The 17,546-nt window shown below is 47.6% G+C and overlaps 1 protein-coding gene across 1 annotated transcript; it reads right to left on the bottom strand.

The window, feature by feature from the left end:
• Positions 1-2,248: 2,248 nt before the first annotated feature.
• On the bottom strand, positions 2,249-17,504 carry WFDC3 (WAP four-disulfide core domain 3). The gene is made up of 5 exons (XM_084775980.1): positions 17,395-17,504; positions 14,182-14,261; positions 5,555-5,686; positions 3,130-3,315; positions 2,249-2,604 (listed from the first exon to the last, which is right to left on the bottom strand). Exons 1-5 carry the CDS (start codon positions 17,442-17,444, stop codon positions 2,588-2,590), a joined length of 465 nt encoding a protein of 154 aa, XP_084632106.1. The 5' UTR covers positions 17,445-17,504; the 3' UTR covers positions 2,249-2,587.
• Between the last annotated feature and the right edge of the window lie 42 nt (positions 17,505-17,546).

Raw genomic sequence — 17,546 nt, 5'->3', positions numbered from 1 at the left:
CTCAGGGTCAGTCTGAGCAACATAAGCAACACTCCAAACGCACACGTTTTTCTTTTGATTTTTAGTAAACAATCAAATAAGCAAAACAGCGGAAGAAGATCTCAGGAACTGGTCAGCAGCCCATCAGACTCATACAAGCCCTTCCCACAGTCAAGACTGTCCTGGGCCTGCCCCCTCTAAAGCTAGTGGCACAATTTGACCACTCGTCATCAGATCAGGCAAATCCAACATATGCCCCCTCAGAAAAATGAGTGTTCTCAACCCAGTAATATCCAGGATCTCAGCATTTTAAAATATTTATTACATCATGTATGTATGTATGTACGTACGCACATATGTATGTATATATGTTTGCATTTACGTGGGTACGGATGCCACAATGCACACATAGAGGACAATTTGCTGAAATAGAATCTTTCCTTCTGCCACGTGAGTCCTGGGGATCAAACTCAGGCCATCAGACCTGGGGGCATGCACTTTTAACCACTGATCCATCTCACCAGCACATGCCTAGCCACCTGAAGCCTGATTTTAATTGCACGTGCCCCCGAGCCAGTACGGAATCTGCGTCACCTAGCTAGCCAGACAGCACTCTTTCCTTCTATGTCTTGTCTCTGGCGCAAAGCATAGCTAAGCTAAGTCATTCCCTGTGCAAACACCTGCTTTCCCAGCCCCTCTGTGACAACTTCTCAGGAAGCTGTTATAGGAAGAGGGTCCCGTGAGGTGAGATCCTGCTGCATGGCCATCCCTCATGGCTTCTCCCTGCTGTGCCACCTGGAGCTTCTGTCAATCCTCCTCCTGTACCTGTGAAGAGGTGAACAGGCCGCACAAAGACAAAGCTGAGGCTCTGAGCCACTGAGCCAGCGGCCTCCTGCTGCTTCTCCCTGTGCCTTTGTTGACCAAAGCCCTTGCTCATTGCATTTCTTATTGCTTGCACCCCAAAACTTCTTAATTGACATGCTAAGAAATTCCATTCATTCTTTAATTCATTCAAATATGTATTGAGAGCTTCAAGAGGGAGCTACTTAAAAAACTAGAATACTGCTACTTACAATTTGTCCTATTTCCTTGGGGAAAAAAAATGTAGACCAAAATACGTGCATATAAAATGTGGGGATGGAGAGGTGGGGTGGGGGTTGTGATGGGGGGTAGAGTGTGGATAATAACTATTTTACTATCTGGTAGGAGACAAAAGAGGAAAGCAGAAAGGCTTTTTCGCATGCATGGTGACTAGTTAGCAATAGACAGGGGATGCGTACAAGCCTGATGACCTGAGTTTAATCTCCAGAACCCGCAGTGGAAGGAGAGATGTCATCTGAAAGCTACACCTAAATTGTGCACATGTAGCTTACACATACACACACACAATTTTTTGTTTGTTTGTTTGTTTTTATGTATACAATGGAACTGTTTGGTTTTTCTTTTTACTTTTATTGTAAAATAAAAAAAAACAGACAAACAAAAATTGTTGTCACAGAAGCTGTAGTGTATCACGCAGTATAGCCTTTTGTCCACTTATGTTTACTTTCAAATGTTCATTGCTACGAGTCATAGGTCTGGTTGGAGGCCTACACTTTCGTTACTGGATCCTCACTGGGACTGCTGTCGGATATTCCATTGTTGCCATGTGTCAAGGAGATTGTTAATCTTTGAATCTGCAGGCCAGGCCCCTTCATGTGTTCCAGCAGGTTATACATGAGGTAGATGTTGGGGTGAGGTCCACTCAGAGCCCTGGATTAGGGCCCTCTGCTGTGTCCTCGGGGCAGACCCGCTCTCCTGCTCCCATGTTTGTTTGGTTAGTTGGTAGGTTGGTTTTTTTGAGACAGGGTTTCTCTGTGTAGCCTTGGCTGTCCTGGACTCACTTTGTAGACCAGGCTGGACTGGAACTCACAGTGATCCACCTGCCTCTGCCTCCCAAGTGCTGGGATTAAAGGCCTGCACCACCACCGCCTGGCTTTGTTTGATTTTTGAAGCAGGGTTTCTCTGGGTATCCCTGGCTGTCCTGAAACTCTCTCTGTAGAGCAGGCTGGCCTCAAACTCACAGAGATGTGCCTGCCTCTGCCTCCCAAGTGCTGGGATTAAAGGTGTGCACCACTACACCTAGCCTAATTATTATATTTTAACATTTAAAAGAAAAGCTTTTTTATTTATGCTGCTATGCACCACACAAGTCAGGATGTATTACTTCCAAGATGAGTAAACTCATCCAAGATTACCTAAGGCTTCACACGTAACTCATTACTAGTCCTCCAGACAGTGGCTACTTTATTGAACTATATCTTTATACACGTTACATTTTAAAAAGAACCTGCTCTTTCTTTAGTCCATAGTTTCACAAGGCCAAAGCCATGCCAGGGAGAGCCACAGCTCGCCTGCCTCGCTGAACCCTACACAGTACAGACAAGAGGTTCCATGCCAGTGTTTTATTGGGAAAGAGAAGCACCCACCACCAGGGCTGTTGTATGTGCTCTGTGTAGCAGCAGAAACAAGGAGAAGGCATAATGTCCCTGGGAGTGTCACAAGCCCAAGGATGTCACCCCTTCCTGGCTTCCAGAAGCTTCCTGGCACTCCAGACGAATCAGGACGGCTAGGGTACTCGAGTCTCTGCAAGTAGAAGAAATCCCAGGTCACAGCTGTGTCTTGCTGGCTCCAGCTGCCCAGCTGTTTCCCTCCTGGGGAGCCTCGTGCCCGTCACTCTTCACGGCTCTACATGGCTTCCGGCTTCCTACCTGCTTCTGAACACTCTTGTCGGCTAGAAATCAGTCTCACCTCTGCCATGACGCCGGAACGGTATCTGTTCTGACTTTTCGACTGCCCCCAGCCCTCATGGCCAAACACATCAGATGTATTCCCACCCTCTGTGATGCCCTCACTCATCACAGCTGCTCAGGCTGTTGGGCCTGGATCGAATCCCATCTCTCCCAGAAAAACGTCCCCTCAGAGAGCCACACCCACTGTGTGCACTGCAGTCCCACAGTGTCCATGAGAGGGTGTGGTCTGTGACTGGATCTTTCTAACAGCATTCTTTATGGCCTCCAGAAGCCAGCTCCCCAGCATCTAAGCCGTCCCACACAGCCGGAAGCCTGTTAACTTCGTAGCTGGTCAAAGGCCATCACAGGTCAGACTCACCTGATTCAGAATTAGACCCATTGGTCCTGTTGGAGTCTGTGAGCTGTTGGAGTGGCCGGAGTCCTGGCACACAGAAGCGGCCACAGCCTGACTTACAGCACTTTTCCCCGGGTTGACAGTTCTCATCCATGAAGCAGGTGACAATACACAAGCCCATCAGAATTTGGGGACAATGACCATCCCGCCCTGCGGGGAAACACCAGCACAGGGAAAGACATGGGGAGTTGGCTCCTTTCTTCCCAAGTTCCTACCTTTAACTTAGACACAGGGCCCAGGCAAATCAACCCTGACTCCCAGCTAGATGTGGCTGGGAACAGGGAAGCTGGGGGCTGAGGCATTACATCCAAGCAGGTCTGACCAAAGAGTCACTAAACTCCCAATGCCAGGTCCTTGGAGGTTAGTAGAGTAGGCTTGCCAATAGAGGCCAGAGCAGAGAGACAAGGCCCTACCTTGACAAGGCCCCCTATGATTAAATTTCGTGTCACTGCCTCATTTGCCACCCTAGAGAGGTTCTATGCTCCTGCTTTGTGCTACCACACCCCTGTGTAAGTGTTCTTTCATCAAAATGTATTGTGTGTGGTGTATGTGTGTGTTGTGTGTGTGTGTGTGTGGCATGCGTGTGTGTGGTGTACATGTGTGTGAGTGGTGTATGTGGTGTGTGTGAGTGATGGTGGGGTGCATGCTTGTCACGGTACCATTGCTCAATGGTACAAGAATGGCACAGACTCAGGAGGAACAGTCCCTTAATGTGCAAGCTCTATCTTGCACAGATCAGCAATGTGCAGTGTGATATTCATTCAATGTTGAGCAGCAGCAGCCAGTCCGCCATGGCACATAGCTGATGCTCCACAGTGGGCTGTATAGGTTGCAAAGCTAGATGATTTGGGTGAATTGAGAGTTGTGCTGGCTAGTTTATGTCAACTTGATATAATTTGAAAGGAGGGAACCTTAATTGGAAAATGCATCCATAAGATCTAGCTGGAGGACAGTTTCTTAATTAGTGATTGATAAGGGTAGGCCCAGTGCATTCTGGGTGGCATCATCCCTGGGCTGGTGGTCCTGGGTTTTGTGGAAAGCCTACTGATCCAGGCATAGTGGCGCATGCCTTTGATGCCAGCACTATAGAAGCAGAGGCAGCAGATACCTGTGAGTTTAAGGCCGTCTTGGTCTACAAATTGAGCTCCAGGACAGCCAGGGCTATTACAGAGAAACCTTGTCTTGAAAAACAAACAAAAATAAGAGATGGAAAAGGACTAGGAGGAGGAGGAAAGCAAGTTGAACAAGTCATGGGGAGCAACCCAGTAAGCAGCACCCCCCTCCACGGCCTCTGCATCAGCTCCTGCCTCCAGGTTCCTGCCTTAAGTTCCTGCCATGACTTCCTTCAAGGAGGAACTACAGTGTGGAAGTGTGAGCCAAAGAAACCCTTTCCTCCCCAGTTTGTTTTTGGCCATGGTGCCATCACAGCAATAGTGACCCTAACTAGGACAAGATTATTAAATATGCTTTCAACTTATAAGAGTTGCCATTTACAGTGGATTTATCAGGTAGGTAATTCCTCATTTGTCTTCCCTAACAGGCTACATGTAAGGACAAAGGTTGAGCATTGCGTGTGGCTAGGAACTAAGGGGCTAGGAACGTCGCTCAGCTGGTGGGATATTTGCCCAACATCTATGAAGCCCTGGGTTCAGGAGTGCATAAACTGGGTGTGGTGGTGCATGCCTGGGACCCCTGCACTCAGCAAGTAAAGGCGGGAAGATCACAAGTTCAAGTTCAAGCTCGAGCTCCATAGGAAATTCAGTCAGCTGAGTTGCATGGCTCAAAAAAAGATAAATAGATAGATTGAAATTGATAGGTAGATAAGTAGGTAGATGATAGATAGATAGATAGATAGATAGATAGATAGAGGGTTGATTGATAGATAGATGATAGATTGATAGATGATAGGTAGATAGATAAATAGATAATGGATTGATTGATAGGTAGATTGATAGATGATAGATAGATAGATGTTACATAGATAGATAGATAGATAGACAGATAAATAGATAATGGGTTGATTAATAGGTAGGTAGATTGATAGATGATAGATAGATAGATAGATAGATAGATAGATAGATAGATAGATAGATAGATAGACAACAGAAACAGGCTCAACAAGAGGGGACTATTTACCACCAGCCACAGAGCATACCCACAGCTGAGCTCAAACCAGGAGCCATGTCACCACACCTCCGTTCTCTAGTTCTTTCCATGCCAACAGTGACCCTTTAACCCTAGGCGGAAGCGTTTGGTTGGGGACCAGGGGATGGTAAAGATGACAACTGACTCCCCCAGGAAGGCCTCCAGAGGCAGCACCTCCAAACTGACCTGGGACCCAGGGGGGTACTTTTGACTCTCCTCCCCCGCAAAAAAAACCCCAACATACCTCCCTGGATGTCTCCTCGGCAGGCCTGGCCGCAGCCGGTGCTGCAGCATTTGTGGCCCTCGGGACAAGATGTGTCCCCATCACACAGCTTCTCACACGGAAGAGGGTCAGGAGGACATTCACCACTTAATTCTGCCACAGAATGAAAGTGTTAAAGCTCAGATGTGCACAAGCCAGGAACATAAAAGGCATTTTTCAGTGGATGCTAACACAGACTTTTGCTATGCAGTACACCCTAATAGCCCACATTCGTTCGATTTCTTCCGGCCATGAGCCACTCCACTGGTTTTGGTGTTGGCATCAGCCCTAGCCCACTGCGGCAAACATGAGCTACACATCTTGTGTCCCTTCTCCCTCCTTTTGCACTGTGACAGGCAGGTAGTATTTGTCCCTAGTCAGCTGTATCTCCTGGGACTTGTGCCCTGGTGAAGTTCCTTCCCACACTGACCTGGGTTTCACCCTATTAGCTAGGCTATAGTGGGCTGAGATGTCACTTCGGCAGGGAACATGGAAGGAGAAATTGCTGTCCCAGGGGGACAGAATCTGATCCCCAGTGTCCGTGCAAAAGGCCGGCTATGGTGGCACTAGTGGTGACGTGGTGGAGACAAGCTGACACCTAGGGCTCGCTGGCCCGTCAGCCTAATAAACAAGCCTGAGTCCTAGTGAATAACCCTGACTCAGAACACATAAGATGGACAGCTCCTAAGAAGTGACATTCCAGGCCGACTTCGGGCTTCCATATGTATGTGCACATATACACAGACATGCACAAATACACAAATTAATTGATGTAGAGGAATTTTAATTCAGAACATGGCTGCTCGGGCAATAGGTCACACCCAATGACCTTCTAGGTCTGTGTGATCTGCCTGGAGCACAGACACGCCTTTAATCCAGGAGACAGAGGCAAGCAGCTCTGAGTTCAGGGCCAGTCTGGTATAGAGCAAGTATCAGGTAAAGAAAAGCTTAGGTCTAGGCGTGGTGGTACATGCCTTTAATCCCAAGCAATGAAGGTAGGATGTAGAAGGAAGCGCCCATGTTGGAAAATTATGTTTAATTAAGTGGCAGGGAAAAAGTGACCAATCAGAGAAATATTTGACAGAATAAGATACGCCAAACTCTCACGAGGATAGAGAGGAAAGGGAAGCTATTTAAGGGAGCAACACAGAGAATGAGAGAGGAAACCGTCTAACCAGGAGAGTTTTACAGAGAGAGGCTGAATGAGAGAACAAACTAGACCCAGGTGAAGACAGGGTGAGCTAGAGAATGAGAAGGAGCCAGGAGATTAGAAAATAGTACTGGACTTAGTTTGAGGCCAAGCAGAGCAATTCCGGGGCCAAAAGAGAAGGCTGGGAGAGGAGTTTGAGCCAAAACAGCTGAATTGAACCAGCCAGCCCAGAGCTCAGGAAGAACAAGAAAGGGTGAGATGGTTAAGCAGTATGTCTCAGAATCTGAAAACATCCTAGGCCTAGGTTAGATTGTACGGAGGCTAGAAGCTTTCAGGGCTAGGCCTAGGATAGCAGAAGCAGACAGTAAGCCTCCCAGACAGCAACTGAAACACCAGGCTACACAGAGAAACCCTGTCTCAAAAAAAAAAAAAGAAAAAGAAAAAGAAAAGAAATATTATCCCAGACATTCCAGCTCTACTGAGCTCCCGCCTGCATGTGTGAAATGACCTCAGCTATAGCACATGGAGAGGTCAACTCTCTCTCTCCAGCGAAGCCTGGGCCAGCTACAGCTGTGATGAGAAATGAACCATTGCCTTAGAGCACTACATCTGGGGACAGTCTGCTCTACTGGAAATGAGACTCATTCATAAAACCTCAGGTCTGGCCTGAGAAGCAGTGAGTCCCGCCCAAATTATGTGTGTCCTCCATACTCTCTTATAACCAGAGGTGACAATAAACTAACATGCTGATGGGGGAAACTTATATTCTTGATACAAACTGTTATGTCACGCCTTTCTTCTTCCAAAGACAGACATAGGAAGTCACTAGCATGAGGACCGGCATGGTGAGAGAGAGGGAGAGAGATGGTTCCTTCTTGGTAGCATCATTGAGTTGCCATGACAGCTCTGACACCCACCTCAGAATTCTTGTAAATCAAGGATAGTGAATCACTGTTCTGTTAATGTTCTTTTGTGCCTATATAGCCATATACATTCAGAATGCACCTCTTCATCACTGCTGTCACACTAACAAAACCCAGAGAAGAGAATGGGGCCCGCCCAGAACTACAGAGTTAGCTAGCAGCTAAGCAGGACACAACCCAGCTGCCTGACTTGCAATGAGTTACAGTCTAATACGCCATCTTTAGAAGATGTAGGCACCTGGGCCTCAGGAACAGGCACGCCCAAAGACTACAATGCCTGAGTGAAACTAATTCACCATGACTCATTTCAGAGTTTATTTCCAGTTCTTTAAATATGGAGAGAGGTGATGAGCAATTAAGTTGTGTAGAAAACCAAAACACACTTGGCCCAGAGCCCCAGAAGCAACAGGTATAATGATTACAGGTGGCCGGCTCCAGAGAGTCTGCCGTGATGGAAAGTGTTGGACCCCAAAGATGAGCCATATCATCTTGTGACCTAGGACTTTCCTGAACAGAAATATTCCATGTTGTTATGATGTCAGGTAAAAACTATGTCCCCTCACTTTTTTTTTATTTGGAAAGCATGGCCACTATAACTACCTGATGAATCCCACTGCGCCTACTCATTGTCTACTTGGCAAACACTGTAATATGCTTGAAAAATAAATCTACAGTTGAGAGAGCTGATATGGAAATCACCCCAGAGAGCTGAACAATGAACTTTACACCATACTTTTCAGGTGTCACCATTTTAATGAGTCTAATGGGACGAAGGCCAGGGGCCTCTGCTCTTCTCTTCAAGACAATAGCACCTCTGCTCTCTCCCAACCCAATTTCCGCTAAGTTCCCTAGAGTTTTGCTAAACTTTAGAAGCAAGGAATGGACCCTTGGGAGGCAGGCTGGGGCCGAGGGCCCCCTTGACCATTGCTCAACACTGCCATCCTCTTTTATGCTCAAACCCATGTCAAATAATTCCTGTCAGCTCAAATGGGACTTCATTACCTCTAAGACTATGCCATCCTAATTTTTTAATTTTATGTTCATTGGTGTTTTGTTCATATGTATGTCTGTGTACAAGTGTCAGAAGCTCTGGAAATTGAGTTTCGGACAGGAGTGAACTGACATGTGGGTCCTGGGAATTGAACTCAGGACCTCTGGAAGAGGAGCCAGTGCTCTTAACCACTGAGTCATCTCTCCAGCCCTGACATCCTCATCCTCATCCTCATTGTAGTCCCTCATACTTTCCTGAAACCAGGTTCCTTAGAAGTTCTCATTGCCCAGGCTTGTCTTGTCCCCAGGAACCTTGTAAAACTATGGTCCCTGCAATGCCTTTGGCCAGGATGCCCTGCCCTCAGCCTCTGTGTTCTGCTAACCTAGGTGAACTCAGCCATTACAAAGTATGTGTCTTAGTAGGCTCACAATAATTACGGCATTTTACCAAGGGTCAGGACAAGAAACAGGACTGGTAGCTAGAACTGGCATGCTCACCCCATCCTCCATCTGCATCTTTCCTACACCCCACCTCTCCCCAGAGAGCCAGGAAGCTGTAGACAGGCTTCCTCCTGCATCAGCTCCAGTGTCTACCTCCCTGGGGGCCTCCTTCTGTCAATGGGCTTCACTGCCAGTCGCTCAGGCTGGATGGATATGTCACAGCATCCTTGGCATCCTGCCCCCCCATTGACTTCTTTCCTGGTCCTGTCAACTGCCTGTAAGTCTCTGCTTTTCCATGTCTGTATTGGGTCCTCCTTGTCCTAAACCATGGCCATCTCTCACCCAGTCTGCCATGATGGCTGCTCACCTGGTCTTCCATTGTCTCCTCTTGCCCTCCCCCGGTCTTCACACACCAGAACAGTCTTTTCAAAATAAAATCTGGAATAGGCTTCTCCTTCATTTAGACTCCCCTCAATGACTTTTTTTTTCTTTTTGAGGCAAGGCCTCCCGGAGTCCAGGCTTCCTTATACTCACTATGCAGCTGAGAATGGCCCTGAACTCCTGATCCTCCTGCTTCTGCCTTCCCAGTGCTGGGATTACATGTGGCACCTGGTTACTTCTTTCATATGTATTTTTAAACTAATGTTTAATATTGTATTGTGTTATGCGTGTCATTATGAGGACACGAATGTCACAGTGTGCCTCAGCTGATCAGAGGCCCATATTGGAAGTCAGTTATCTCCTTCCACCGTGAGGTTGAACTCAGAGCCTAAGGTTTGTGTGGCAAGTCCTTTACCCAATAAGCCACTTCACTGCCTCTAATTACTTCCTTCTGCACTTAGAACAAAATCGGGGAAAGAAGCCCAAAGCTGCCCCAACTCTGAGCCTCACCTACTGCCTCCAAAACCTCAACAAGAACCACCACCCTCTTTGCTGTTCTCCAATCACAATGGCTTCCTTTCACTTCCTCTCTTTCATCACAGCCTCTGCTTTTGCAGCTCCCTCTTCATAACACTCTGCCGAAGGTGTGGGCCTTGCTCGCCATAGAAACCCACGTGCCAGGTAGCGCTGACTCTCCATATGTAGTATAAATGAATGATTGATGAGTAAGTATCCAGGTCAAAATGAAATGAGTGGAGAGGGGCACAGCCCAGAGGGGTGCTGGACTAAGTGTAAGAGGGCCTGAGGCCGGGCAGTTTTAGCGCATGCCTTTAATCCCAGCACTCGGGAGGCAGGGGCAGGTGAATCGCTGTCAGTTCGAGGCCAGCCTGGTTTACAAAGCTAGTTCAGGAAATCCAAGGCTACACAGAGAAACCCTGTCTCAAAAAACAAACAAACAAACAAAGGTCCTGAGAATTACTTGGCAGATCTAATCTAATGCAGGCTCTTCAAAAGCATTTCTTCCAAACTACATGGTCACGCTATGAAGACGACAAAGGAGAGATTCAAAAGGACGAACACAGTTGCCTAAGCCCATAGAGCAGACAGACAGAAGAGTCACCACAGGCTCACATTCAGACCAGAACTTCTCCCTGAGAGCACATTCCTATGTCTGCCCGCACCTCAGGCAACCTGACTGGCACTCCACCTTTGTCAAACAGACCAGCTCATTTACACTATACCTCTGATGACGTCTGTATGTCAAAGGTTAAGAACAGCCTGTTTTTCACAGCTCAGGAAGGAGAGCTTCCTGGGACTCAGTCCTATTAAGTGCAACCCTTCTCTCTGACAGGAGCTATAGATGCTGAAGAGGCAGTTAAACACTAAGTGGGCCAGCTGGTTGAGACCTGCTCAGCCTGTGGGCTCTGAGGGGTTTGCACACTACTTCCAGCCTACCTGCCTAGCCCCAAGGGAAAAGAAAGTCCCATTGCTAATGGCCAAAGCCAGAGTAGCACCACAGCTGGAAGCCACCCTCACCTTCAACTCCCACAATACAGATTTCAGAGTCAGCCACGGAGAAGATTGAATGAGGCCCTACAAGCTGACAGTGACTGACTCGCCCAGAACAGAGTTCCAGGTTTGGTTCCAGTGCTGAGCACTGAAAGTCCTGGCAAGACCACAGTGTTCCGTCTCTCTTATGGGCAGTCTGTCCAAGATAGCTGTCTAAACAAAGTACAGATCACCCCCCCTGGGTACTGGAAAGGAGCTGGACAAGGTGGTGCATGCCTTTAATCTCTGTGACGATGAGGCCAGCCTGGCTTACAAATCGAGTCCAGGACAGCCAAGGCTACACAGAGGAACCTTGTCTCGAAGGAAAAAAAAAAAAAGAGAAATGTGGGAATGAACAGGAGGGGCATAAAGAGAAGGAAAGAGAACTCATAGCCCAGACCCAGTCCTCCAAGGAGCCAAAAAAAAAAAAAAAAAAAAAGGAGAAAGAAAAAGAGAGAATCTACTATATACTGAAAGACGGACACACCCTCTAACTCATTAGAACACTTCTCCAGGCTCTTTCCACCTGACAATAAAGAAGTAGAGACACACGAGAGATCCCAGACACACAAGCCTGGGATCCACTTGTCTCAGGCAACCCAAATGTATGTTTACAACTCTAACACTCTGCCATGTGTTCATGGTGAGAGCCCGGCTCCGGTGTCTGCAGACAACAGAATATCACTCAGGAGACAGAGGCAAGAGAGTCACAAGCTCTAGGCATCCTGGGGAAAAGCAGTGAGGTTCTGTCTCCAAGAGAAAAGGACAAGAAGGAAAGAAGAAAAAGGGCCAAGTGTGCTGGTGCATGCCTGTAATCCCAGTACTCAGGAGGTGGCAGAAGACCAAGGGTTCAAGGCCAGCATTGGCTATGCAGAATATTGGAGGCCAACCTGGCCTACCTGAGACTCTGTCTCAGAAAGAAAACAAATAAATAAATAAATGATCTCATTTCAAAAATCAGGGAATAAAAGTGATTACTCAAGAATAAATGTATCAAGAAATATTTTACATCTATAAAACACCTTAAAGTCTACAACCTGAGCAACAGGCAGACATATAAAGCTGGATATTATCTCTGGGTTAGCTCTCCAAACGCTAGTGCATTTACCTAACATCACTCCCAGAAAATTAGGTGGAGAATGAAGGAGGGCAGGAAATATGATCATAAAAGAGACTGAGAAGCGTGAACAAGCAAAAGCAGCCATGAAAATAGCAGGAAAACAAGGGGGGTCCACACAGAAGACACTATTTAGAAAAGGAAGGCAGGAGGGTTATCCTGGGCTATACAGCAAGACCCTGACTTTGGGGGGGAGTTGGGGGGAGTAGCTAGGCATGATGGTACACACTTGCAATCCCAGCACTCAGGAGGCAAAAGCAGGATGATCAGGCAGCACGTGTACCATGCACGGCATGCATGTGGAGCTCAGGGGACAGCTTTCTGAGGCAGTTCTCACCTTTGCATAGGTTCTAGGGCTGGAGCTCAGGTCCTCAGTTCTGCAAGGCAGGCAAGCAAGTGCCTTCACCTGCTGAGCCAAGTCACCAACCCACCTTCCCAGGCTTTCCTTCACAGCACCACTCAAGTCCAAAGCAAAAGACGGGGATCAACAATGGCCCTTTCTTTTTGTTTGTTTGGTTTTTGTTTTGTTTTGTTTTTTGAGACAGGGTCTCTCTGTGTTAGCCTTGGCTGTTCTAGACTCACTTTCTAGACCAGGCTGGCCTCGAACTCACAGCCTACCTCTGCCTCCCAAGTGCTGGGATGCGCCACCACGCCCGGCTCATCAATGACTCTTTCTTTCCTGATAAGAGGCAAAAAAAAAGCTTGGGTAAGGACTGGCTAGAGACCGCAAAGGGGAAAAGAGGTGACCTACATAGCTAGGTGTCCAGAGTCAATGGAGCAGATGGAAAACTCTGCTTCTATCCATTCACGAGATAGGCCCAGGGAACACACTGGGATCCTGCCCCTCGAACTATCATTCTGGCACGGATCTTTGCATGGGCTCTGACCAAGAGGGCACTTTAACTGAAAAAGAGTACATAAGAGAGTTCAGATGAGTCAGGAGTGGTGGCGCACGCCTTTAATCCCAGCACTCGGGAGGCAGAGGCAGGCGATCACTGTGAGTTCGAGGCTAGCCTGGTCTACAAAGAGTCCTTGACAGCCAGGGCTACACAGAGAAACCATGTCTCAAAAAACCAAAAAGAAGAAGAAAAAGAAGAAGAAGAAGAAGAAGAAGAAGAAGAAGAAGAAGAAGAAGAAGAAGAAGAAGAAGAAGAAGAAGAAGGAGTAGTTGTTGTTCAGATGATTGGACAGGCCTCAAGAAACTGCAGGTGGAGGCTAAAGAAATGTCTCAGCTGTTAAGAACACTTGGTGCTCTTCCAAAGGATGTAAGTTTGGTGCCCAGCACCCATCTCTAACAGCTCACAGCCATCTGTACCCCCAGCTCAAAGGGACCCTACTCTGTCTTCTGGCCTCTACAGGCACCCATATCCACATGCTATACACATAGAGGGACACATAGACATAAACAAACCTTGAAAAAAATAATTAGAGCATGAGAGTCCCATGTGCCTCAAGGAGCTCAGTAGCCCCATGCATTTCCTATGCAGACTATCTCTGCCACCCCCTTCTCTTCCTGCCACACAGATACTAACACCCTTCTACGACTATTAAAAGACAAGTAAGGGGACTGGAGAAATGGCTCAGCGGTTAAGAGCACTGACTGCTGTTCCAAAGGACCCGGGGTTCAATTCCTAGCACCCACATAGCACCTCACAACTGTCTGTAACTCCATGATCTGACACCCTCACACACATACATGCAGGCAAAATATTGATGCACATAAAATAAAAATACTTAAAAAAAAAAAGACAAGTAAACCAGTACTGCAGAGAAAGACAGAGAGACAGAGACAGACAGGCAGGCAGGCAGAGAAGGGGGGCTTTTGCATGGTCCTGTCCTCATTTAATAAGCATTAGAAGATAATCAGAATGTAATCCTAGCTCCTCCCTACAGGGACAGGAAGAAAAGTCAAGACAACTTATCCTTGCCATCTTTCCATCTGGCTCTTCCTACAGAGATGATCAGCTCCACAAATGAGGAACTTTAGAAGGCAGGAGATGGCCTCTCCCCTAGTAACTTAATAACAGTTTTTAGCCAAGGACCCCAAATGATAGCTCACCGTGCTCTCCTGCAGTTACCCAGGATGCCAGGGACCAAAGAGCAAAAAGTGCCTCCATGAGGAAGAGGTATCTTAACATCCTGCCGATTTTGAGAGTTGAGACTCAGTTCAGGGCTGAGGGACTAGGTGGCTGTTTTCAATCTAATCCCAACGGTTTCATTTATGTAATAAACTCCCAAGATCATCTTCTCCTAACAATAAGGACAGTGATTGGCTGCTGGCATGTGGGAAATTTCCTGGCACTGCCAAAGAGCACATGAGAGGGGAGGGACCAAATACTGCCATGCAATATACATAACGCTCTCGGTCAAACAATGAGCATCCCAGTGGGCAGCTAGAAAAATGGATAGGTGGCTATCGTGTTAAAGGTCAGAGATTGGAAGGACTCAGTTGCAGTCAAGATGACAGAGGGTGAACCAGACCCTCTTCCTGGGTTCACACTGGGACTCCGAGGGGAGGACCAGGGATGAGAAAAAGAAACGGTCCAAAGCTGGGGGCTCGAGGGTCGGCAGGACTGATGACTCAAGCCAGCAAGTGAATTATTATCACAGCTCTTTTCAGACCCTCAGATGGGGAAGCAGAGTGCACGTCACCCAACAGCAGAACTGCAGGGAGCTCTGGTTCCTGTTTTACAAGGAACATTCTGGTACGGCAAGCAAAACATTTCATAGCTCGGGGTCTGGAACATTCACTGAACCACAGCTTACAAGGGAACTGTCAATCTCTAGGCCCTGGCTTCCCCCCCCTGCCCCCCCCCCCGCCAGAGCACCAGTCTATTGCTGGCTTTGCCAAAAATGACCCTGACAGGGAACAAAAGCTCAGTGTTCCCTGTTAAAGCCGCAGGATCAGCAAGGGCCTCTGGCCGTACCTAGCCCTTGACAGAGGCAAGAACTGGAAAGACATTTTAATAAGAAAATAACTGAAGCCGGGCGTGGTGGTGCACACCTTTAGTCCCAGCACTCGGGAGGCAGAGGCAGGTGGATCACTGTGAGTTCGAGGCCAGCCTAGTCTACAAAGTGAGTCCAGGACAGACAAGGCTACACAGAGAAACCCTGTCTCGAAAAACCAAAAAAAAAAAAAAAAAAGAAAAGAAAAGAACTGAGCTAACTATATAACTGAAACATAATATCCTGCCCATCCTTGGGAAGTATTAAAACCCATGGAAAGGCACATCAGAGTGTTTCAGCATCAATGCAAGAGCACAAAAGTTTACAGCCTGGTCCCTGAGGCCACTCAGGCAAATGAAGACAAAATGAAAGACAGTTGGTGAAATGAGAGAAGACGGCTGCTGTGACTCCGTCTTTCACATATGTCCCGCTTTATCACCTTTCCCCTTGCATTTTATTTCTGTTGCCCATGTCCTTGGTTGGCTGTCATATCTAATGGTGTCCAGTGACGCTGCTGAGCCTAAAGGATATCTAAGGCACAAGGTAAAAACTTTCTCCAGAACCAGGGGTGGTGGCACACGTCTTTAATCCCAAGGCTCAGGAGGCAGAGGCAGGCTGATCACTGTGAGTTCGAGGCCAGCCTGGTCTACAAAGCCAGTCCAGGACAGCCAAGGCTACACAGAGGAACCTTGTCTCAAAAAACAAAACAAAACCAAAACCAAAACCAAAAACTTTCTCCAGATATCCAAAAAGCCAGGCATGGGAGTGTCTGTGATTCCAGTACTTGAGAGGCAGAGACAGGTGGATTACAAAGTCAGCTTGGGCCACATCATCAGTTCAAAGTTCAAGGCCAGCCTAGAGCTACAGAGGAAGATCGTGCCAAAGAACAAAAACAAGATCCACCGGCGTTTAGAGCAAGGAAGTTACCCTTGTTAAAAGGTGGATGGTGGGGCTACAAAGATATAGCTCAGCAGTCAGGGAGCATGTGCTGCTCCTGCAGAGGACCAGCGTTCGGTTCCCAGCACCCACATGGAAACTTATAGTTACCCACAACTCCATTTCGAAAGGATCCAATGTCTTCTTCCAACTTCTGGGGGCCCAGGCACATACATGATGTACACATAGATATACAGGGCAGCAAAACACTCAGACATAAAGTAAGTAAACCTTCTTTTAAAAAAGTGAATGCTGGAGCACGGAAAAAACTGGTATTTGCTATCTAATAAATATGTATTTTGTATACAGTATTTTAACCCACATAATAGCACTTCAGAGGGAAAATCCTCTAAGTGGAGACTGATGGAAATTACTGTTAGAATAACTTAAGGATTTTACACATACAGTGGTTTTTAAGTGCATATATAAAATAATCCAGTCCTAGTATCAACCATGTGACTCTGGGGTCAGTTTCCAACACCACAGAAACCAAACACGGTGTCGCATGCCTGTGAACCTGGCACTGTGGCTGTGGCGATGGAGTCAGCTCCTCAGCTGCACATCGAACTGGAGTCCAGCCTGGAGTACTTGAGACTGCAGAAGACTGAGAGTGAGGCTGGGGTTAGCACTCAGGGGAACAATAGGTGATCCAGTCCTACAGCCAATGTTCTTAGCCCTTGGCTTTGAGACAGGGTCTTTGCTCTGCAGCCTGGACTGGCCTCAAACTCCTGAGCTTCCTGCTACTTCTTCTTGCTGGGGTAATGTAATCTCACCTGGCTGTAGCCAACGTTAATGATCATATCACACCGAGTTCGAGTCTAAACCTTTCCTTAAACAAAACTCAAACCTTTCACACTACGTGCTTATTGTAACCTGAGAAGAGGAACTTTGTCACCAACCCTTAAATGAATTCAGCTCTTTCACCGACAGCTTACTGCTGAGACAGTGCTAAGGGGGGCTCTGGAGAAAGGCAGAGTTGTTAAACCCTTCTTTCCCAACCTACCCTAGAATCAACCTTCTAGGGAAGGGAAGGCCAGTTCTCTGAACAGGGCGAGTTCTCAAGCCAAAACTCCACCTTCTTTCTGATGCCTTCAAACACAAGTGTCGGCCCACAAAGCCTAGTGTTGTGTTCCGGTGTTTGGGATGGCACGAGCAGCCTTCTTTTGCTGGCTTTTCTGGTTTCTGGATCGGACCGATACATTTGGGAGCGGGGAGGGGGGCGGGAGTGGGCGCTGTGCCAAGTTATCAGATGTTCCTGCAGTTTTCAAAGACTGAACTTCGGACTGCCGCCCCCCCCCATCCGAAGCCCTGTGCCTCTCAGCTGCAGTCTATGCTCTGCTGCCATCACACCCGCATTCATCCCTTGTCTGAAAGGTCCCTGAACACCCACACTCGGTTTCCAGTCATCGTCTTCCAGGGTGTTGGAAGCCGCAACATCATCCCTTACACCTAAGATCCGGAAATCCACCAAGACACCGCCCCTAGGCGGCAGTTCGGTTCCCATAGCAACTCCTCGGCGCACTCGCGTCGCGCTTCCGGTCT

This window comes from Acomys minous (genome assembly GCF_964271855.1).
Source record: "Acomys minous genome assembly, chromosome: 3".
Taxonomy (NCBI): Eukaryota; Metazoa; Chordata; class Mammalia; order Rodentia; family Muridae; genus Acomys; species Acomys minous.
Note: the sequence above shows the minus strand (reverse complement) of the source record. Positions and strands in the feature narration are given on the sequence as shown.

Excerpts from the sequence above, each read along its gene's own strand:
- WFDC3 (XM_084775980.1), bottom strand. The coding sequence starts at position 17,444 with ATGATGTTGCGGCTTCCAACACCCTGGAAGACGATGACTGGAAACCGA. Across the intron at positions 5,687-14,181 it reads GGTAACTGCAGGAGAGCACG|AATTAAGTGGTGAATGTCCT; the intron begins GTGAGCTATCAT and ends ATTCTGTGGCAG. Across the intron at positions 3,316-5,554 it reads CCGAGGAGACATCCAGGGAG|GGCGGGATGGTCATTGTCCC; the intron begins GTATGTTGGGGT and ends GTTTCCCCGCAG.